At 45.6% G+C, this 24,064-nt stretch overlaps 2 protein-coding genes across 6 annotated transcripts in view; one reads left to right on the top strand and one right to left on the bottom strand.

Annotated features, from left to right (window-relative positions):
• The window catches only part of KCNG2 (potassium voltage-gated channel modifier subfamily G member 2), a 55,363-nt gene extending 47,011 nt beyond the window's left edge, over positions 1-8,352 (top strand). For all 4 annotated transcript variants that reach the window (XM_048295769.1, XM_048295759.1, XM_048295755.1 and 1 more), the window contains exon 3: positions 5,941-8,352. In XM_048295769.1, the coding sequence (XP_048151726.1) occupies positions 5,941-6,735 (795 nt within the window). In that variant the 3' untranslated portion in view covers positions 6,736-8,352. The remainder of the gene's footprint in view (positions 1-5,940) is intronic.
• A 3,702-nt stretch (positions 8,353-12,054) lies between these two features.
• SLC66A2 (solute carrier family 66 member 2) overlaps positions 12,055-24,064 on the bottom strand; it is a 65,947-nt gene continuing 53,937 nt past the window's right edge. For both annotated transcript variants that reach the window (XM_048295797.1, XM_048295787.1), the window contains one exon: positions 12,055-14,830. In XM_048295797.1, the coding sequence (XP_048151754.1) occupies positions 14,623-14,830 (208 nt within the window). In that variant the 3' untranslated portion in view covers positions 12,055-14,622. The remainder of the gene's footprint in view (positions 14,831-24,064) is intronic.

Genomic DNA, 24,064 nt, shown 5'->3' on the forward strand with positions numbered 1-24,064 from the left:
GCACGAACTAAGCTCGAGTTACACATCAAAGTGTGGATAGCAAGAAGCAGAGGACTCTTTCATGGTCCTTCAGTGACTTTAAAAACAGAAACTGTTACTTCGACTTCACAGCCAGCCAGCTTTGAGGACAGGCTGTGCAGTTATCTGAATCATCTTTGTTCGGGAGCACAAGGAAATATTCGGAGCAGGCTGACTGCAAGTTCAGCCTGACCCCAGCGTTAATAGCAGAGGCACTGAGTTACAATCACCGTGTCTGTGGGTGGTCAGAGCGAGGGGAGCGTGCCTGTGCCCCAGGGCAGGGTGGGATGCTGCCCTTCCAAGGTAGGTCACATCGCCAGAGTCGTGCACTCATCCCTGCTGCGAAAATTATCTGGATGCTTTCACCAGAAAATCACATTTCATCAGAAAATTGCCTTTCATCAGAAAGTGCCAGCGTGAGCAATATCTTTGGGTTTCGTTGGTGAGGCATGTTTCTGGGAATGTTGCTCTTTTGCTGGAATTTTTCTCAGGGAAGGCTTCTTCATTTTACAATGACAAGAGAGGGCAAATGACCCAGCACCCAGTGTTCCAGGCGGTCCCACACAATGGGACAGAACCAGGTGCAAGCTTCCACCCTGCTCTCATAGGAGTAGGAGCTGGGTCTCTCCGAAGTCCGGCAAAGGCTCTGGCGTTGGGCTGGTGAATAATTGGTAGTGGAGGAGTGTCTGTCCTCTGAGTCACCCTGCAGATGTTCATTGAAACAGGTGGCTCAGCCTCCCACCCAAATCCCAGGGAAACACCCTAAGCGTCTGGACTGGGGACTGTAGGCAGACTTGTCAGCAGCCTCAGGGACTTTGTCTGCACGTCCCTTAACATGGATCTCTGACGCATGATCTCAGGTGTATCAGAATTTCAAGTTCCACACTGTCATTAAAAGAGAGTTTGATCTGATGTGCGCAGAGAAACACTTGAAATGCGTGACCTGAAAGGCTCAAGTAACAAGGGGCAAGTGGACGTGAACAGAAACATCATTTTAGAAATGTCATGACTTTCAAGCTTATGTAAGTACTTTTGTATGCAATATCTCTCATGTTGGGGTTTGTTTTTTTCTTAACATACAGATTTGACAGCCAGGGAGATCTCACTACAGGGTCAAAGTGGGCAGCATTGAAACTTCTTCCTTGAAAGTGCTGTTGAACTGCTGACCTTACAAAAAAGTGCATGGAAAGCAAGACAAGAACCGGGGCAGTTAGAGGTGATCTGCCTTTTGTCATCTTCTAATGCAGAGGGATTAGAAGATGGCGTCAAAGCCTGCAAGAATCTAAGGAAGAATCTCAATTTCTTGTCAGGAGACCAGAGGACAAAGGCAGGGCTAAGAAGTCACACAACACACAGTGGGGAATTTTTCTGAGGTTCAGTAGGGAAGTACAAGTGAAATGGACCCTGCAAGCCAAACCAAAATGTTTCTGAAAGACATCTGCAACTTTTAGACAGGCCATACAGAACAATGAATACAGATGGATTTGAACTCCAGTGACACCATTTCTTCGTTTTGTAATTTTCCTTTTGCCAAAGGAACTTTTGGCAAAGAAAACGTTTCTCCAGAAGAAAGATGCTGTGGTTGGCTTTTTGACAGCAGATTTCTATAGGTCCTAATGAAGGAGACTCACTTTAATTTGACTGCATAGAATTACTCACTGAATCCTTTCTTACTTTCTTTCCTTGTGCCCTATGTTGTCATTAGTATATAGCCCCCAAATCCTGTGCAACTGCAGGTATTTTCCCATACTCAAGTAATTTCTGCAGGAAAAAAAAAAAAACCTACACACTGTTTGAAAGAAACAAATGTACACAGATAAATAAATGTACACACCTTGTAAAGAACAACTGTTTTCCCTGTGGATCAATTTCATCAATCTAAATATGGAAAAGTAGTGATAAAAATGTATCCATTAGATTACAGGGTGAAGAAATTTGGTTCATTGGTATGAGGGAGAGCTGTTTTGCTTATAGAAAGTAAAAAGCAGTGTGTAGTTGTTAATGGACATGTTTATGGCCACAAGTTGATATAGGTCAATCTTCTTTGAGAACATACAGATTTGATGGAGACCTCTTTTGGGCAGGATGCGCTATTCTGTTAGGACTTGTTTTTCTTGTGTTTCAGTGGCTGATTAATTCCTGATTTTTTTTTTTCCATCTGCGTGTGTGCCTTTCTGAGAATTTTTGCTTTGTTTTCTTGAACGGAAAAACCTCAAAAGCCTCAGCAGAGTTACAGCATCCAGTTGGACTGGAACACATAGTTAGAAGTTTTAGAAAGCAAAAAAGTGCCTTTTTTTTTTTCTTAACCAATGCTGTAGTCAAGCAGGAAAAAACCTGCAAAGAAAAGCAGCTGCAGCTGAAAGAAACAAAGAACAAAGAGCATGAAATACATTTTTGCTGTTGCTGTTTTTGATATCATGTGAGGATAATAATAGGTCACACCTAGATGATATTGAAACATGGTCCAAGGGACAGGAAGACATTTAATTAGTGAAAAAAAGAGACCTCTGGCAGGTTGATTGACACACAGATCTGTTTTCTAAAAGCCTGTTCAGACCCTCTTATTCTCAGGACAGCCTTTGGACAGAGCCTGGCTTGGTCAGATTGTGATAGGTTAATAAGGATATTGAGCAGACCAGTGCTTTGCTGGAGACAATTATGCATTAGCTGGAAGGGGGGGGTTGTTTCATCCTGTTTAAGTGAACTCTGTGTAGCAGAGCATTATCACTCCACTCTACTGAAAGTAAACATTGCGACTTTCCCATTAGTTGTCAGCTGTGGAGAGTGGGAAGAGTGGAAAAATGCCAGGGCCCAGCATTGACTCTGGATGGAGGAAATTTCAGCTCCTCATTATCTTGATGGGCAAAGATGCAGCTTGGTTCTGCAGCGTTGGATTATCTGAGCTCCAGATTCCACCAAGCTTCTTGATTGTTCTTGGCTGAACAAAAGTTGCCAGGCTTCTCCCACACTTGCATTTGGGATGCAGTTCTGCAGGAAGATTGAAGACAGAAATAGCAATGCTTTAGGTCTGTGAACCTACACAGGATAAACATGTCAGAGTGTGGGAGAGGACAGAGTCTTCCGAAAGTCATCTTCACTGGTAGCCCATTAGTGAGGAACAGTCTTCACTCCTGTTGTCTCCTACACCAAAACTCACACACAAAAGCACTTGGGAGAGTCTCCTCTCCATATGCAGCTATATAGAAAGTGCTGGGACAATTGGGTGCCAAATTAGCTATTAATCACCTTAGTGACTTTGTAGGTTTATTTTAAGGCTAAATTCTCCATAGGCTTCACTGACTTTGCTAAAACTTTTAGTGGCATGAAAAATCTATACATGTACATCAGAATCCCTAACACTTCCTGCCAGATAGGGCTCTTAAGGCAAGATGTACCTGAGTTTCCATAGAAGGTGGTCCAAGTAATGGTGCACCTGTCAGAGAAAGCAAATTTGCACATTTGGATATTTATCTCATCACTGCTGTTGCTTTGCTCGAGCCATAGCTATTCTTCTCTGGGTTGTAGCCCTAACACCTCAAACTGATCCTTTTGAGCACCTGCAAGGATAGGATGAGGAGCTGCAAATCCCCTTCAGCCATGGATGGCCCTCAGGCATGAGATCAAGCATATCCTGATGAGAGATTCCCAGGCAGCAGAGCTCTGGGACAATGCTGGTCTGCTGGCTGGTTTCTGGGTCATAAGGAGAGAAGTTACAGTGGTACAGGCAGAGTCTTTCCACTGACTTTGTGAGCTTCGACTCTGGCTCACAGAGGCAGATTTGTGCTGTGGTGTGAAAGCATCTTGATTCTGTATTTGATAGGAGAGCCCGACAGCTTAATTATGCTGTGACAGGAGGAAAGCGCCTAGAAACAAAATATTATATCCAATGTATTATGATTGTGACAAAAATACTTACTTATGACCAAATTAGTTTGGTGAGGCAGATATAAATTAAGCTCCTTCTAGTGTTCACACGTACCAAAATTAGGAATTTAAAGACAGGCTGTCTGAGCTACTATACTGGTAAAATAAGATTATCATTCCTCCCTGCAATATACTTAAAATCTTGACAGTAATTTCAAGGGGATAAGTAATTTTTCTCTCCATATCAGCATGACCCCCTGGGAAACAGTGGGAGGTACATCATATGCCAGTTGAAAGTGGAATACAAAACAAAAATCCATAAACACAAGGCATTACAACTTTTTATTGTGGTTACTACAAGGACCATAAATTCCTTTTCACATCTCTTTTTCATGTTGACATCTCTTTAGTTATTGTCTCAATCTCTTCCTAAGTGTAAGAGGTGCAGGGTACCTCAGCATTTTGGTTAACATATTGAGGTAACTAACCCAAGGCTTTGTATTCAATGTGATGACACTGCTCTCACTGCTGGCAGTGCAACGGTCCTTGAAACATATCCAGTCCCTCCACAACATTTTGGGGAAGGCTGCAGTTAGCAAAGAGGGCAAAAGCCTCATCAGTCTTATGCTGCTTTCTTTCCCAACAGGGAAAAAGCCTGTGCATACACACTTTAAGAGGAATGAAATTAGCATGTGGTGCTGTGCAGTAAAAATTTCCTTGGCTCTCTGGAGCAAAAGACTCCTGTGGCTGAGTATGTGGGCAGAACTGTTAATAGATGTGCCAGGTTCTCAGCTTCTCCAGTGGTGAAATGGGGACCAGCTTGACGCAGCCTCGCTGTGATTCTCAGCTGATGTTTTATTGCTATAATTTGGCATAGGCAAGTAAAACAAGGTTGGGCATTGGGACCTAATACCTGTTGCAACCAGTGGGAGTCACAAACCCCACTAGCATGGATGGACTCCTTTAAAGAGTTTTCACAAACTGTTCAAACTGGCACACTGAATAAATGTACACTTCCCTTAAATAAATATACACTTGCCTTCCACACAAAGCCCCCAGAGCACTCACACTTCTATATGAGCATTTACAGAGGAAACAGCACTAGCACTATAATTGTCCACTTCAAAATCTGTTTACGTAGAGAAGTTGTTTATTACTCAGCTGGAGGTACCAACAGTGCTGTAGCAGAGAATTGCCACAGTATTAACAACCAAAGAGTGGCCATCACCAGCATTATTGTTTATTGCCTTTCCAGTGCACTGGGGCTGACTTGTTTATAAGCATCGTAACCAAAGAGCCAGAGCTCTCTTTATTTGCCACCAAGTGAGCCTGCAGGGAAGAGCACTGCTTCCAGTGCCTCAGAAAGCTTGGGGAAGGCACTGTGGTCACTAGTTGTTACAGGTGAGGTAACTAAAAACACTTAACTCTCCATACCCCACTCTGTCCTCTGGTATTTTTTCTTTTAGAAATGCCTACATTTCTCAGTACTTTATATAAGCTTTTGACTGTAGGGGTAGAGTGTTAATAAATGTTCACTAGAATATAAAATACGTACTGTATTTAGTGAATAATAGATTATAGATAATTCCAAGCATATCACTTAAAATGCTGTAAGTGTTTATGAGCCATTAGTAAGCAATTTATTATTGATCAGGAAGGGAAGGAAGGATCACACATTTCTTACAATCCATGAATCCTGTATTAATCCTTTTTAAAAGGTGTTAAAAGTCTTGGTTAGAAATGAGCCCCTGGCCTTTTAGCAGTAGCCTGTCTGGCCAACAGCTAAGACCACACCAAGTTCTTGGCAGCTTTGGGACACTCCAAAGCACTGTTGACTTGTCCTGTAGTCAAACATATAGCCTGACCTGTCCTGGAGCCAAACATGTAGCCTCTGGTTTTAATACCTCTCAGCAGCCATGATTTTACTTCAGTACCTCGCAATTTGTATCAATTTCACGTGGTGGTTTTATTTAAGAAGTGATTTCTCTATTTCTTTGTTTCAACGCCCTGGCTAAATCTGTTTCTTCCCCCTTTTATGTGTTTCCCACTCCTCCCCAGGGTGAATGCTCACAAAAGTGCTATGACATCTTTGTGCTGGAGACGGTGTGCGTGGCATGGTTTTCCTTTGAGTTCCTGCTGCGATCCATCCAGGCAGAAAACAAGTGTGCTTTCTTGAAAACCCCGCTCAACATCATCGACATCCTGGCCATTCTGCCTTTCTACATCTCTCTCATTGTGGATGTGGTTTCCACAAAAAACAGCAGCAAGCCTGGCGGGGGAGCTGGGAACAAGTACCTGGAGCGAGTGGGGCTGGTGCTGCGCTTCCTGCGGGCGCTGCGCATCCTGTACGTGATGAGGCTGGCACGGCACTCGCTGGGGCTGCAGACGCTGGGGCTCACCGTGCGCCGCTGCACCCGCGAGTTCGGGCTGCTCCTGCTCTTCCTCTGCGTCGCCATGGCCCTCTTCTCGCCGCTGGTGTACTTGGCTGAGAGCGAACTGGGAGCCAAGCAAGAGTTCACCAGTGTCCCCTCCAGTTACTGGTGGGCTGTGATCTCCATGACAACTGTTGGCTACGGGGACATGGTGCCTCGTAGCATCCCCGGACAGGTGGTAGCCCTGAGCAGTATCTTGAGTGGGATTTTGCTGATGGCTTTCCCAGTGACATCTATCTTTCATACCTTTTCCCGTTCCTACAGTGAGCTGAAGGAGCAGCAGCAGCGAATAGCCAGCAGGCAGGTGCGCCAGCGGCAAGAGAACACTGAGCTCCCAGGTGATGACAGTACAAGGAGGCTCAGCGCCACATTCCCACTAAGTGCTGGTGGGCAGGAGGGTCTGCTTTTGGTGGACCAGTAAGCCAAGAGAAGTTCTTGACCCTGAATAGCTGAGGACATATGTTGGCAGCACAAGAAGCAGTGGACAAGGGAGGTCAGTTCTGCAAGAAGAACCCCATGAACTGCATAAATGAGGGGCAGACACACACAGGGTTTCTCTAAAGACCAACTTCTGATCTTAAGGGACCTCTTAAAAGTACCCCTAGAAATTCTACCAAGTACAGCTCTGCTCCATTGCTTTTCTTAGGGCTTTTCTTTTCTATTGAGAAAGTGGTTTTGGGTACGCCGGAGGAGCAGCCATTGAACATAGCCAGCCAGCAGAATGTAATGTGTAGCACAGCCTGTGCCAGGTGCCATATGGCAGAGCAACCAGTGTGCCACCTCCTCCCTACCCTGCTTGGTGGCACTCCCTGTGCGAGGGGCTGAGCAAGGGGCTCCCCGTGCTGCAACGCCCCACAGCACATTTGTTTTGGCAGCCCCAGCAAGGAACACAAACCTCAGACAAGCCAAGGGGAGAGGGCAAGAGAAGGGCAGAAGCATCCCTTCAGCTTTACCAGGGGCTTGGTTCTGTCTTCTACAGATGAGGCAGCGCAGCCAGAGCTGCCAGCTCTGAATGTGTGTGAGCACAGTTTGCATTATTTAGTAGAGATGCATATTTACCATCCTAAGCTTTGTATCTTAGCCCCATGACAGAAATATACATACAAAAAAAATCTTTCTGACTGTGGTACTGAATGTTAACTTGGTTTTTTTCCTTTGCTAACAGTCAAATATAACAAATACCATTACAAATGATGATGTTTCTCCACTTTCTGTTAACTATTTCCATCTCTCGTGTATGAAGAAATGTGTTTAACAGGCAACTGAACCAATCTGAACTACATGTAGCCCAAGAAGGGGAGGGTGATGTTAAATCAGCAGTGACTCCCAGCTCTGGATAGTCTTCCTCAGTGGTGGTGGCTGCACTGAGTAGTCATGTGCAAACAGGAGTAGAGGAGTAGTCCAAACCCGGTGAAGCCAGCAAGACACCTTCAGTGGGCTCTGGCCTGAGCTGCAGTGCAGCAGCTGTGCTCTGTGTTAGGAGTAGCCTTTTGGTTTTGCCCTCCTACTAAGAAAAAGACAATCCTGTCATTAGAACAAGCGTTCTGGCCCTTCTTCCTGATTCTCAAAGGATTAAGTCAATTTAAAGGGAAAATGAATCATATAGTGGCATCTGCATTTTCCTTATTGATGCCAGCCCCATGCATGAGCTTTCCAGGCCCCACCCTGGAGGAGCTGCATAGCTGGTCCAAGTCAGGGTGCTCTGTGGGTCTTTCAGTGCTCCTACAGGTGGGATGTGATCAGGGAATGGAGGGAGATGGAATCCAACAGTCTCTTGTACCTACACCCCTATTTGTACTAAAGCCATGCAGTATCACCCTCCATATTCTCCTCCTGCCAGAAAGGGAACAAAACCTGATATGTTGAAGATGGGTTTTGTCTTGGTCTGTTGTTTGGGGATTTTCTGCCTCAGCATACGTCGTAAAACCAATCCTCACATTAGCAAACTCTCGTATTAAGCCATTCCTTATAGGAATGAAGCAAGGGAAATGGAAAGGTTACACTTTGTTTTAATAAAAATTAAAAGCTTTGTTGCTGACTGTTTGTGTCTGGTGATTTGGGTGTGGGGGGAGGTGGTGTTTCACCATGCTGATGTGAAGTAACGCGTGTTACTTGCTGCTGAGGCTGCGGGAGATGGAGGCAGCAAAACTGAGCCCTCCTACCCTGCAGGATGCACCTGGGTCAGCAAAGCCCCAGCTGTACTGAACTGCAGGCAAACCAAACACAGGTGCCCACGCTAGGGCTCTGCCCATCCTTCACGGCCCAGCAGCACTGGGAACACATCTGCTCCTTGTGCCAGAGAGCAGGGCCAGGGGCTGGTGGCTGACGCCTGGGCTGACTCAGACTCCTGGCAAAGCAAAGCCAAGCCAAGCCAGCGCTGGGTTGCTGTGACTCATGAAAGACTTTGATTTTATTGGTTTTTTATTCCTGATGCAGGCATTTCTTTCATTAAGGGTTATTAAGGTCTCACCTCAGGGATACAGCTTTGCAGCCAGCTGATTGCAACCAGCAAAGGGAGCAGTGGCAGGGGGACAGTGTGGCTGGTGCTGTGGGGCAGCATGGTGCCCCTGCTGGTGGCATTCAGGTGCTCAGTCTTAAGGTGGCACCCGACAGACTCACTAGGTGGACTCATAAGTTCACTCCTCATGGTGATCTGGTTCATGCACACCAGATGTGTTTCATGCTCCATCTCCAATATGAATGAAATGACCATGGCTAGTGTGCATGGAGGGTGCAGAATGCATCTCTTCAAGGTGGTGAAGCCCACAAACTGCAAGCACCCTTACCTTACTACTAGAAAAGCCACATTGGAGTAGACATCCTTGCAGAATGAAGAGTTTCACACTTGCAGTGCTAGCAAATAACCATGAATCAATGCAGCTTTTGGCCTTGCAGCATGAAAAAACCAGCACTGGGACAGCAAACTGCAGCTCAGCAGCTGTGTAGAAAAACAGACTGATGACATACCAGATTATTACTGTTCTCCATCAAGTTGCTATTGTCCTACAATAGTGAGTTCTTTGTATTTTTCAAAAGGCACATAATTAATTCCAGCACGCACAGAGTTTTAATAAAGTGACAAAACCCACTCATTATGTCTCGTAGTCAAAGCCCGGCTTTTAATAAAGTTTCATTTCATCTATTGGGATGACAGATGAGGAAACAAATATAAACCAGGAACCTTTTAAACAAATTATTTTTAGAAGCTGTATAAAGTTGTGATGCATACATTGCCAGACATAAAAGACACTCGGAGAATGAATTTCACCCAGGGCAGCTGTTGTTATGGGTGATGCTTATTACTTTTGATCAGCTGCTGAAGAATGTTGGTTTTGTTGTGTATGGTGGTTGGTTTTCTTTGCCACAGCACACAGATCATTTTAAGGCCATTTATCTCTGTAATAAATGCCACACTGCTGTCTGTAGGCACACCAGTGCCAGCATGTAGTTACACCTGTTTCTTTGAACAACTTAGTGCTTCACGATTGTAGCACACTAGTTTTGCCTCAAGGAAAAAAAAGGGAAAAAAATATTTCTCTCTCATATGGGACAAAGACTCAAAACGTGAGCAAAGCCACCTCTTCTACATGTCTGCCTTGGTGGCAGCATCCATGGACCTAGACCTACAAATTCTGGCAGCTGGCAACAATAGTCATGAAAACTGTAACTTAGGAGAACTAAGGTGGTCTTACCTGATAAAGGGACAGAGTTAAAGGGAATAGCACAAACAGCTCATACAGCACATGTGCACAGCCACCTCCTACCTCACAGCAGCCTCAGTTAAGAAAAAGCAGTAATGGTAAGAAAAATGTGACACTGGTGTCATTTCCTCAACTGTAAGCCAGACAGAGGCTGCTGTCCCACGCTGCTGAGGCCAGAACAGGTGCAGGTTATGGCAGCCTCACTGCAGATGTTTCAGGGGCAAAGTATCCTTGGCTTTCCCCTTGGCACCAACAAGCTAGAGCCTTAGAGGACTGTGAAGCCTTGGCATGGAAGAGGACAGAGGCGCATGGAAGGGTTGACAGGTAGAGAAATCCAGCATGGTTCTGCTGGCCCATCTGAGGCTGAGCAAAGCCCCTGAGTCTCCCAGCAGCACCTACCAGAGCCAAATGCACACAAGCCAGACACAGAAGGGCAGGATGGGGGTCTGAAATGCTGTTTGCTGTCAGTGCATTTCTAGATGCTGACATCCACTTGGGACTGGCTGCTTCACAAGGCTGTTTCCAGGAAGACCTGCCCATGCTCCAGGGTGAACCTCACATTGTGTTCTAGTCCCCATCTCTTGTTTACTGCTGTTGGCACAGGTATGCAGGCAGTGTTTATTTACTGGCGCACTGTTGACTTACATAGTGATGTTTTCTTTCTTACAGAAAGCCTCCAACAAAGCGACAGTTGTCAGTCAGGTCCTTGAAGCCTCCTTGGCTCTCAAGCCTAACACAAGGATCACAATCAGATTTATAAACAGAACCTGTGGCCAACTTTTGCTTTCATACCCAGTACCAAATGGGAGCTTTATGTCTTAAAATGTTTTTAATCGCACCTAACTGCATGCATCTCAAACATCTAACCATGACACTTCTCCCTCCATGGAGCCACAGTGCAGACAACCATCTGCCATGCACAGCAGAGGGAGAGATTTGCCCTGAGGGAAGCCTGGGGCAGCACTGCACCAGCCAGCAGGAAAAGCGCTGGGCTGCTGCCCGGGCTGCTGCCCTGGCTGCTGCAGCACCCAGAGATCGGGTTCTCCATTGTTTCCTCCACCATTGGCTTCCCCACACTGAATGCCAAAGCAGCAGCACTATCTGGGAGAGAAGGTGCAGCACTGCAAGTGCCGAGCAGGCTCGGCTGCTGTGAGAACTGCTTGGGTCTCCACTGCCAGCAGGCTGCAACAGAGCAGGCAGGGTTTAACTCCCCACCCTCACATTCCTCCTCCTTTCCCCCCTACTTCGCTGATTTACCTACCTTTACCCTTCAGATTTTGGTTTTCCTTCTTTCCCTTCCCTTCCGGAGTATCTCCCTTCAGCTCCTTACTTGAGCAAGCTCAGTCTCTCCAATATCTCTCCTCCCACCCTTCCCAACTCTCTCTCCTGTGTCTCCAGCCCTCTCTCTTCCCCATCTCCCCTTCTCCAGCTCCTGCAGCCATTGCACACAGCAATAGCAAACTACCTCCCCATGCCAGAGCAGCCCAGCATCCTGGCTCAGCAGCCTGGCAGGATCCAGGAGATGCACAGCATCTGCAAGGCTGCTCCTGACAGTCCTGGCTTGTTTTCCCATCCAGAATGAACAGGGAGGGTGGCCAAGACTTCTCCTGGGGCAGCAGTTGGCCATGAGATGACAGACTCAGTGTCCTCATCTCCTGCAGAGGCTGCCAGGAGCACATCCCTCTTCTGCATCCCATCTTCAACTTCGTTCTGCAGTTTGTGTGACACAGGCTTCTTTAAAAGCCATGAAGTAATCCGTTAGCGATTTGGTTTTTACTGTGAGCATTGCAAACACAAACAAGTTGCGTGGTCACGAGGGTTAAGTTCACCCTAGTATGTATGGAAGAGCAGGGGACAGAAATCCAGAATCCCTGTTGCGCATCATGACTTAGAACAATTTATGCCTTCTGCTTACCCACTCATCAGAAGGAAAAAGCACACTAGTTATTCCTATCAACAATGCTCCTGACAAGATGAATTATAGTAAGAGCTAAGAAGCACACATTTGGTACCTGAACAAAACAAAGCAACACTGCAAGTTATATATAATAGGTAATTTTTATTTAAAAAAACATTGCAACTGACAGAAAAAATAAAGTCCATGAAATGTGCCATACATTCAAAGAGATGTATTTAGAGTAATCGATTTCTTATTCTCTGAGGTGATCATTGAAACAGATACTTCCTGACAAGCAGAGAACAAAACAAAAGTTCTGTAACACTTTGTCCCTAAAGTACCTTGCAAGTTCTAGAGTTTCTGGCCAAGAGTCCTACTTGCTAAATGCCACATACAGAAGATGACTTGGACATGGTTTCACTGGCTTCTCTTCCAGCAGTTGCTGCTCTAGTGTAAATGAGACTGGTCTGCAGAGCTTGCTGGTTTGGGTACTGATGACAGACTCAAGAATCCGCACAAGGAAGAATCCCAAATGGAAAAAACAGAAATTGTTTAATCCTCAGTAATACCTGTAGTTCAAAGCCAAAGAGGCAGCCAAAAAGTGTGCACTCCCAGGTGAAGGTATAACATACAGAAGTATGTTTCTTACAAACCATTAATTTCTTACATCCCCGTTTTGCAGAATATTAGAAAAAGACCACCAAATACAAAAATCTTACCATTACAAGTTAATAAAAAAACCCTTCAGACCCTTGAAACGCACAAGAAAGTGTTTGTTTTCAAACAGTAGAAATACAATCCTCATTAAAGCAGCATACCGGAGAAGCCAGTTGTTAAGTTTTCAATTAAAAAAGACAAAAGCCCAGATGTTCCTGTAACACAACCAGAACACTGGAGAAAAGAGAGGAACAGAACATTCATAGTCTGCCATGCTGAGTACATTGTCTTTGTAAGGTCACTTCAGGCCTAGAAGAGTATCAAACAAAGAGCATGGGGTCAGTGCCTGGGCACAGTGTGACTCCCCTCCGCTGGACAGTTTGCTACCAATGAAGACAGTCCAAATGCAAATTGTGAGGTTCCCAAAGAAAGCACAGTAGGGGAAGTATCTGACTTACACACTGAAGTTATCAAACCTCAGACTTGCTGCCATTGGTTAAGAAAACATAAGCTCTTGTGCTATTCTTAGAGTAAAAATGATTCTGAAAAATTTGTCCAACATTTTGCCTGTGGTCAGACAGGACTCACCCAGCAGAGGGAGAAAGCCTCATGAAGGAAGCAGCACAGGCATAGCTGTTCCTGGACCAAGGGCCTTGCTACGGCCTCCTCACATCACCCACGGCAGTTTCATGACAGCAGCATCACAACAGGAGCCCAGGGGTTTGGTGACAGCCCCCACGGGTCCACACCACCAGCAGCTGCACGTCACAGACAAAGCACGGTGACCTATGCTGGCAAACAGCCTTTAGAGACAACAGCTACATAAACTCTGCTCTTTCGGCTTTCTCAGTCCCTCTAAGTACACGCTGTTGATTCTTCTAAAAGAGAAGAATCTCTTCTTTAAGAGCCTAGAAGTTCACAACAGTAAAAGGAAAACATGGACTCGTTCCTTGTTGGGCCAATGCAGGAAACACCCCAAAACATAACCTAGTTCTTGTTTGGCATTGAACAACATGAACACAAATCTCAGCCTCAACAAATCAAGCTGTCAGATGCTGGTCCTACTCCAGGGGATACAGCTTTTTCTTTGTCTCAAACTTTTTCATTTCTGAGCCAATGAAAGTGGACCTGCTTCTGTCTTTGTGGCTCAGTCACGATCTAGAAATATTTGCTTGGCAATACTGGCAACACCCATCTGCTGGCCCCTTGGTTTGGGAAAGACACCTCACAGGCCAGCTCTGTCCTGTGCACAGCTGCTGGGGCTGCCCCCCAAGTGCAGGGCAGGCTATTCCCACACCCCATGGTTTCAAAGCATGACTACCTAAGTTCCCTGCAGTCTCCTGCCGGCTCCTCCTTTTGCCTGGATGCTTGACTGGCTGTGCCAGCTCTAGACATGGCTCCAGAACCAGCACCATCAGACCCCCTCCATCATCTCCTCCGTGTGTCCTCCTGCAGGGAGGGTGAACACCTGCTCACTCTTTAGCCTCTGTGGCCGGCTCATTTCTGGCTGCTCACCTCTTTGCAGGGCCTCCCACCCCCACCTTCTCTGCTCACTGGACACCCTTAAAGAGAAAAGAGAAAGCTCCTGGATTGCTCTTCAATACTTCTTCCTCCATCACGGAGATACTGAATGCTAGTATATGTCACAAACTTCCCACCAATATACAGACTTTATATTACATATAAATAGGTAGAAGTTTCAGACAAAATATCCTGTAATTTCTGTGGTGTAACATTTTTAAATAGCATTAAAACCACAAACCATCCAGCCCTTGTGATTAAATATACAAACATTTGTGAATTGATAAGGCTCATAGGTATGTATGCAAAAATAAAGTGCCCCTCCCCCCACCAAGAAACAGTTCTGTACAGCTAAGTCCGAAAACAGAGCGAGCAAGTTATTTAACACAGAACCTCCCAAGCTGGAACTGCAGCCAGATTTTCCATCCTTGTTCTCATTTCTGCTTTCAACTCGGCAACACAGGAGTATTTACAAGTGGAAGAAGATGTCATGGCTGACTCTGCTGACCTTCAACCCGTCCAGCCAAGTTCCTCACAGGGCCTTGGTGCTGGCTGGGTGTGCAGTGTGGGACACGGGCTTCTGAGGGTAGTGGCTGTACAAGTAAACCTGCAACAGGATAGCGATGTCCACAAAAACCTGCAGGAGTCCACAGATGGAGAACTGGAAAGGGGCCTGATTTAGGATGAAGTAAACAGTCTTGAACGTGTCCCCACTGGTCCACATCAGCACCATCTTAATGCTAAAAGACAGAGAAAAGATAAGAGTGTTAACTGAGAAGAACTTGGCTTTGGATAAGACCTGCTGAGCCAGAGGATCCCTCCTACTTCAGCTAAAATTTATACCCAACAGTGGGTTGGGACTCCCCTTGACATGGGCAGACTGCGTGCCTAGCCAAGGCACCACTGAACTTGGAAGGGAGGATCAAATTCTCTGCTCCACAAACTGCAGCACTCTTATCTCAGCAATTACAGCTCCAAATACCTGTGGCTATGAAGGTATCCAACATGTTTAAATATCCAGCTAGGATATTTGACTCAGTGGTGCTCTGTAAACATGACTGCCACATGCTGACAGCATTGACCATAAACCAAAGTAAAACGGTGCACAGAAAAGAACAGCGATTCATCCCAGCAGTTACTTCCTGTGCGTGCCATTCTGTGCTCATGCAAGGTAAAGTAACACACAGATTGCTCTCTCGTGCATGCACACATTTAGCACTTGCTGAAACAAACAAAATAGATAGACAAAACCACTCCTTACTGCAGAAAATGCATAACCAAAAAAAGCAGAAAGACAGATTGTTCAGTAATACAGAAAGAGAAGAAATTACATGCCTGAAGCTGTTACTGGAAGGACGAACAGCACTAGGGGTTTTTATCAAGGACACAGATCAAGAGCAATGCTCAGACTTCCTTTTAATAGCCAAACTTGCTTTCATCTTGCTCTTCTGCTGAGCATTCCCTGTCCTGTAGTCCAGCTCCTGCTCCCCCACATCAGGAGAAACTCCGGGGAATAGAAGCAAGTTCTTCAAACAGACCAAATTACCTTCAGTGTCCTCAACAAAATGTGAACAACCACCTCTGGAAGGCTGTTTCTGAGCTTCATGCACTTTATCAGGAGGACAAAAGCTATGTAGTTCACAGTAGGAGCACTGCACATGATTTGTCATAATTATAAGCAATTTACATTTTGCCAGCACAGACTCCAATTCATCACACACAGTCAAGCCCATGCAGCAGGGCAGTACTTAATGTTCTGCCCTTTTCCAATGCTCAGGCAGGAGCTAGCAGGATTTGTGTTTGGGACACAAGCACACAATGCCATTGCAAGCCAAATGCTGCAGCCCGTTCTTTCCCTGCATGGGAAGGGTGGCCAAGAGCATCAGTTTGTACAGCCCCCTCACACTATGGAAACACGAGCCTTTTGTAACTCAGGTCATATGGCCCAGAGCACAAAACAGGTCTACAATCGGGACCTTCCACAGAACCTGCGTGGAAGTGCAAGCAAGGATAATATGGGGTCGAGTGAGCAGTCATTCCCCACCCAAGGTCATTCTAAAATCATAAATAAATACTCAGAGAAAGAAAACAACGGCTGAACTCTACACGTCATTTGTGCGTGGTGCAAACAGCCTGCACCACCTGCCCTGTGCATGTTTCCAGTCACACCAAGTCACCTTACATCACACTTACAGGACATTCAGGTGGTGATCGGGATTGATTGAGATTTTAATTAGGAGGGCAATAAACTCTGAGGGTAATAAAACTGGCACCTCCTCCTTTGTTTTAAGCTTATTAGTGTTTGCTGGGCAACCGATCACAATTTAATTGTGAATCTGTCCTGGCATGGCTAGGCATCCTCACTAAAAGCACATGCTCAGCCAGGCCAATCAAACTAACTGCTCACTGTTGACAGAAGGGCAATTCAGCTATACCATGAGATAGCTGAATAGGAATTTAACAAATATCCTTAACGCAAAAGGTATTTGCCACACATTCCCTATGGAGAAAGCTAGCTGGGTTTTTTAAGTGACCTTACAGTGCAGTTCAGTGCAGGTGTGGAGGAGAAGATACACAGTCAGAAGATGTACAGCCTACGGAAGAGTTAACCCCCTCAAAGAAAGAATAATCAATCACTGAGGAAAAACTTAAGGACACCTGCAGTTCAGCAGCACCACAGGAGCCAAGCACACCTCTAGCTGTGTCACATGCTGTGCCAAGTTTGCCAAAGCAAGTGTGTGTTTTGCTAGGAAGCCACCTGTGAACTCAACAGTCTGCAATACCAGCTGGAAAACTTGATGCATGTTCTGACAGTCTCTGCATGTTCCAGAGCCCACACTTCAGCTCATACACCTGACACTCAAGGACATCATCATCATGCCTGGAGTTCTGACTAGGACATTACAACACTCCACATACACGAAAATCTCAACTTGTCCTTGACAAAAATGGTCTTAAAAAATGCTACAGATAGTTTAATAAGATAATGCCACTGGTCTATCTGTATACCAAAAAATATACATCCTTCTCTGTCCAGTAGCTTGGACAAAACAGCAGAGAAAACCTGCAAATCAGCAAGGTACAATAAAAACAAAATATAGAAAACATTTGACATCTCACAAAACTTAGTACTGCAGCTGCAGCAAGGTTCTCAGGGCTGATGCAAAGTAGTGACTGTAGGATTGCTGGCTGCTCTCCCAGAGGAGAGGCTGGGACTGGACAAAAGGAGCGTGTCCAGCACAGACCAAAAGGAGCATGAGGTAATCACAAAGAGCTTAGCAAGGAAATGGGGACAGTGTCATGCAGGAGGTGAGAAAAGGCAATGAAGGGCCACAGAGGAAAGCAAAGGAGCCAGCAGAGGAGCCAAGAGGTTGGTCATATGAGAAGACAACAGAAAAAAGAGACTGGAGCAGGACAGGGAATGACAGGAACGGAAGAGAACTGGAAACTTGGTACACCAGTCCTTGAAAATGCCCTGAATTTGGGGTGGACAGTTTGTGTGGCAAAGTTTTAGTAGCAGGGGCCAGGGAGGCAGGCTACAAAGTGACTTTTATAAGAAGCTGCCAGAAGCTTCCCCTAAGTCCAAGAGAGCCAATGCCAGCTGGCTCTAAGATGAACCTGCTGCTGGCAAAGGCTGAGCCCATCAGTGACAATGGTAGCACCTCTGGGATAACGTATTTAGGAAGGGGGGGGAAAAACTGCTGCACTACACAGCAGCCAGGTGAGAGGGAGCAAGAACATGTGAGTGGAACAGCCCTTCAGACACCAAGGTCAGTGCAGAAGGAGGGGGAGAAAGTGGTCCAGGCACTGGAGCAGAAATTCCCCTGCAGTCCATGGTAAAGACCATGGTGAAGCAGCTGTGCTCCTGCAGCCCATGGAGGTCCATGGGAGAGCAGAGATCCACCTGTAGTATGTGGAGGAACCCACCCTGGAGTAGGTGGATGCCCAAAGGAGATTGTGACCCCATGGGAAGTCTGTGCTGGAGCAGGTCCCTGGCAGGACCTATGGGCCCAGGGAGAGTGCAGGCCAAAGCAGCAAAGCTGGAGCAGGTTTCTGTCAGGACTTGTGACCCCAGGGAAGACCTACGATGGAGCAATCCACTCCTGAAGGACCGCACCCCATGGAAAGGACACATGGAAAGGACCCACAGTGGAGCAGTTCATGAGGAACTGCATACCATGGGAAGGACCAGTGCTGAAGAAGTTCATGAAGCACTGTCTCCCTGGGAGGAACCAAGGATGGAGTAGGGAAAGAGCATGAAGTGGACGGAGCAGCAAAAACAACATTTGATGAATGGACTGCAATCCCCATTCCCTGTCCCTCTGTGCCATTTGTGGGGAGGATGTAGAGAAGATAAAATAAAACTGAGCCTGGGAAAAAGGGAGAGGTCTGGGGAAGCAGTTTTAAGATTTAGGTTTATTTCTCATTATCATACTCTGATTTTGATTGGGAATAAATTAAATTCATTTCCTTGAGTGGAGTCTCTTTTGCCCGTGATGGTAACTGGTGAGTGATCTCCCAGTCCTTATCTCAACCCATGAGCTTTTTGTTACATTTTTCTTTCCCGCTGAGGAGGAGGACCGGTATGAGTGGCTTGGTGAGCACCTGATATCCAGCCAACATCAATCCACCACGGGGGTAAAGGTAGGGAAGAGGTGTGTGCTGGCCCAGAACCCCTGCATCATCACTCCAAGCACCCCAGAATGCCCTCAGCACCCTCTCCAATTCAGTACGTGTCTCACTCCTCCAGTGCCAACTCCAGGGAGGGGAAAAGCTACAGCTGCTGTTGGCTCCCTCCCATCTCAACCAGCACCCATTTGCACACAGAGCCTCAAAGTTTCAGCTTGCCAAGAAACACGTCTGTGTGGCACCCTGGGGGAAACAGAGCTGGCCCTGCCCCCACTACCACATCACAGGCCCGTGCTCCAGGGGGCTGGGAGATGGGCTGGATGAAGCTTACAGCACCAACACACCTTCTGTCAAGTCCTAGCTTCCAGACGCTCAGTGCAATAGTAATGGTCCTCCCCCCAATTTGGAATTTGCAATTGTTCTGTCCTTGCTGCATATGCAGATGTCACTTGCAATGATGCAGTGGTGTGTATATGACTATGAGTAATGGATGGCATGGATACACCATCACTGTTCTCATACTTCCAGCTATTGTGTCACTTCAGGATGCCACATTGCACAGAAAAGACAGGTTTTGTCTGCAGCTTCTCAACTTCACCCAGTCACCTGGAGAAGAGAGGTAATTCTTATATTCTTTCTTACTTCTGGGGTAGACAAGAAAGACACCAATCTAGCTTGGGCAGATAGCTGCCCCTTACCTACCCTGGTGGAGACAAGAGCAGTGTCTGTGAGAAAGGGAGTGTTTTATTGCCCAAAAGAAATGAGAATATTCAGCTGGTTGTGGAGAAGAAAGAATAAATAGGGGAGAGCACACCCAAGCCCTTGCTCTCTAATGTAACCCTGTATTTGCGGAGTCAATCATAGAACCATTAGGTTGGAAAAGACCTCTTAGATCATTGAGTTCAACCATTAACCTAAACTCACCTAACCCTGCCAAGTTAAACCCACCTCTAAACCACACCCCTAAGTGATGCATTTGCACATCTTTTAAATATCTCCATATTCAGGTGGATGTCAACCAGCACCCCCATGGTCCTTTTCAGCTGAGGACCTCTCCAGCCACACTTTCCCAAGCCTGTAGCTTGGGCTTGTTGCAACCCAAGTGCAGGACCTGGCATTTGCTCTTGGCAATGCTCATACAACCAACTTCAGCCCATGGATCTGCACCTTTGCCATGTGCCAGATGTCAAGGGCTGGCAGATCACAGCCCACTGGCACACCAGAGTCTGACCCTTGGCTTCACAGTGCAATAGAAAATGCTGCACTGCTAATGCAGAGGAGGCTTTGCTACCGTAGGCAGTCAGGGCCCACCACCAACACTGCCTGAGATTGGAGAGCACGGCACAAAGAGGCTGCATGCACCAAAAATTTCCCAACCTATCTCACAAATACCAAGTTCACACTCCATCTTCCTAACATCTGCAAAGTCACACAAGCCAAGCTGTTCTGTGCAGCACTGGCTACACAGCAAAGCAGGACTTAGGAGTAAATATTTCTTTCCTGAAATAGCCAAATAGCCCAAAGCTAAGCTGGGGTGATGTGGAAGGCAGGAAATGCTCACCTTGTCGATATGGAGGATATGCTCTAGTAGGACAGCACAACTGCTCTTAGCGAAAATGAGCAAGCAGGTTAGGGGTGAGCAGTGCCAGAGAGCAACCTGGGGATGCAGAAATAAACAAATGGCAGCATTTGTCTGTGTGACAACAGAGATGCCAACTGGAGAGGAAGGAGGCAGGAGCTGCGTTCAAATAGCTGGTATTGCCAGAGGCTGGGGCAGACTTGCAGTAAAAATAGCACTTCCCAGTAATGTACATCAGCACTGCAGTATCCAATGACAACAAACCTCCTAAAAAGCAAGTGCCTTCCTCACAGCTGAGCTCAATAGAAGGAGTTGTTAATGTAGTAACAGCCAGTGCCAAGTCTGTGTAAATTGCAAATGACCACAAAGAGGAAAAGCTGGTATTTTTTCAACTGTTTTTAAAATCTGAAAGAGCACTTATTTATTCTGCTGCTGGAATTAATTCTCAGAAAGACACCAGCCCTTCTGATCAGACACTAGACTAGGGGTGGGTTGCTAAATGCTGGTTTTTAATATGGTAATATGAAAATGCCCTATGGTGCTGCTGTTCTCTACCACTGATAGCAGATTTCATAAACAAGCTGTACCCATCTTCATTTGCTAAATAAATAAATGACATGCTGGAAAACAGCATTCACTTTTCTCATGGAACAACTTGCTTCATTCACGTTCCCTGTATGTTGTATATTAATCATGAAGTGACAGCAACTAGAGGTAAAAACCAGCTATCAGTAACACGGTATCTGCAGTCAGGCAACAAACCTTAATTTTTACAGAGTTATTTCTGGAATTATTTAGATGTAGAAAAAGCTTGTAAAGTGCACTCAAAAGAGAGAAAAACAACCCAGAACATTTTCCGGTGCTTCTTTTTGTGGAACTATACTAGAGGCTGACTAATTTTAAAAACAATTACGTCAGCCAGATATTCAGGCTCAATCTGCCTTATCCAGGACTAATACTATTCTAATCAAAGCTTTTCAGCATGTTCATTCCTTCTGCACAAAACCTGACTGGAACAGTCTCCAGTCTCTTGATTTTCCCTCAGAGTCTTTGCAGACTCTGCTCAACATTAGTCACTTGTGGGTCATTACACCTTTCTTCTTCCTTCATCTGAAAGAACAAAAACTACCAAAAAGAAGGATCTTGTAAAAAAACATGAGATGTGAAGCCCCCTCTTCCACTTCTCTGGTGAACCAGTCTGTCTTAAGACTGTTGCACCCCTCCATTCAAACAGCTTACAAACAGCAGCAGGGCTGCAGAGCAGCAGTTTGCAGAACACAAGCTGGGACTGAGCACAAAACATAAGAAAAAAGACACAGCAGTCCTCGCTTCCCATTTGCACTGCAGATTTTCTCACACTGATGTTATGACTCTGCATGTTTGCAGCTTAACACACAAACCCAAAAATACCCTGCGTGCTGGAAGGCACAAAGAGAATCAGACATTAGATGGTAACTTCCATTGAAAAATCCTGTAGTGGTTTGAGCAGACGTTTCAGCACAAATAGCAACAGGAGGTACGTGTTGCCCTGATGTAATTACATCCTGCTACAGTCAAAATCTTGAGGCTAACTGTGCTCGGACACTCGATGAACTCAAAACTTCTAAGTTATTTTCGATAATAGAAGAAAATAATATAATTTATTGACCTTTACCTACTTAAAGAGGAGAATTAGTCTGGACTCTTTGTTCAAGAATCAGTGGAAGTTATCCACAACTTCCACACATCATGGCCCCACATCACGGCCAACTTCCCCACATCTTGGCTATGACACAGGTTTTGCCAAATCTGAAAATGTGGTTAGACTTGCCACAGTTTCAGACATTTCTTCATATATTAGCACTTGACTTTCATACATGTTAAAACACAGTGACAATTCTTTGAATGACGGGATATAAAAGAAGAATAAAATAATATAAAAGCTGACAATACAGTATTTCGTTCAGGAATAAAGTCCACATGGAAACAGCCTGTCAGTGAGTATTTTCAACACTGCATTTGATCTTGGGAAGTGAGGAAGAAGGTACAGAAGGTATCTCTCCTGCAGCCTTTTAAGCTGCTACCTCCCACAAGCCATGTGCACAGGAATGTCTGGAAGAGAAAGCAGATTCAGTTGTAACATCCTGACTTTGGAAAACTTGCAGCTCCCATTTGCAGCTCCAAAATAGTCTACTTAGAAAAGACAGCAAGCATCCGTAACACTGCACTTCAATCAGAAGCTGGCCTGCCTACAGCAGTGAAACACAAACCAGAAAACATGAAACATGAATGCCATGTTATTTTTAACACTGCACAAAACAAACAAAAATTAATAAACAGAGCATTTGTTTCTAACAAAATGCCATATGGCTTAACAAAAAAAAGGAGTTCTCCTCATGCTAAGCAAATTGCTTAGCCTGCCAAAAACTATTAAAAGGGAAAGAAGAAAAAGAAAACACAGGGATCATATATCGAAAGTGTCTGAAGTTTGAAAATATGGAAGCTAAATGTGCATACCCTAAGACAGGTCCTTCTGTGTGAACAAGCAAAGACCTTGTTTTAAATATTGCACAGCCAGCTGGGAATCCAAGCATGAAACTGTTCACCAGTCCTACGTGCCCTGCTTGGTGTTGGTGCCTTACCTCACTTCTCAACAATTCCTCTGAGGCTGGAGCAGCGCTGACCATCTCCAGAGCAAGACATTTGTCCAGCCCCACAATACTAGCAGGAGTTAAGAGGAGCATGAAGCAAGAGAGATCCAGCATTTATTTTGGACCTCTGTAACTAAGCTGAAGCAGTTGAATTAAAGCCATATCCACAAGCAATTGATACCACAGTCAGCTGCAATCCAAGAGCAAACTATCTGAAAGTTCCTGTGATTTTCAGGGACTGTACTCATCACTGAGGAAAGATGAAATGCAGGATTTCACTCTGAAACACCATCAGGCAAACAAACCCAAGAAGGTGCAGTTGAACAACAAAGTTTCATGGAAAAACAGGGTAAATGGGTATTTGTCAATTTTTTTTCATGATTATCTGTTTTCTAAACTCCCAAAAATGGCAGAGTGTCAGGCATATGAAAGGACAGTCAAGGAGAAACTACAAGACGTGCCACACAGGGCCGGTGGATAGTCCAGGATCAGTAATATGGCCTCCAGGTATGCCAAGCAGCTGTACCTGAAGTTTTGTCTGTAGGGGTGCAGAAACTGGTAACCCTTAACAGCTACAAAGTACTTCTGGTACTCTACAACTTGTGCTGAAAAAAGAGGGGCAGCAGGTCTTCAACAGCCCAAAACACCCCAAGTTCTGTGAAGCAGGTGTGAAAATAAATCTCTTCTGTAGATCAGAGGAGAGATTTGAGCCACAATTCACACCAGTGCCCTTCCTGCAGGAGACACAGATGGATGCCAGCCAGACTGCAAAGCTCAGGTCTGCTCAGACATGTGGTATGAACACACATCAGACAGGCTCTGCTTCTGCTGCTGGTGAATTGGGAAGCTTGAGACCTGCTGCCATGGCAGGGAGCTGATTTGCTCTGGTGCCAGGGCAGAAAATCACGTCCTGCACTTCTCACAATGACAGTCAGCTGCCAAAACACATGGTACTGGCAACTTAATGAGAATGGTGCAGAGTACACCTAAATCACACCATCCTTCAACATCTCACTCATGAAGTTGTTCTTGAGGATCTGTCCCTGCTTCCCTGTCTCTCACCTCCCACTCATGGCATTGCAATTGGTGGAGCTGCATGCACAGCTGCTGGATCATGCTGCTCTAGATGCTCTCAT

The sequence above is a fragment of the Corvus hawaiiensis genome, chromosome 1 (genome assembly GCF_020740725.1).
Source record: "Corvus hawaiiensis isolate bCorHaw1 chromosome 1, bCorHaw1.pri.cur, whole genome shotgun sequence".
Classification (NCBI taxonomy): Eukaryota; Metazoa; Chordata; class Aves; order Passeriformes; family Corvidae; genus Corvus; species Corvus hawaiiensis.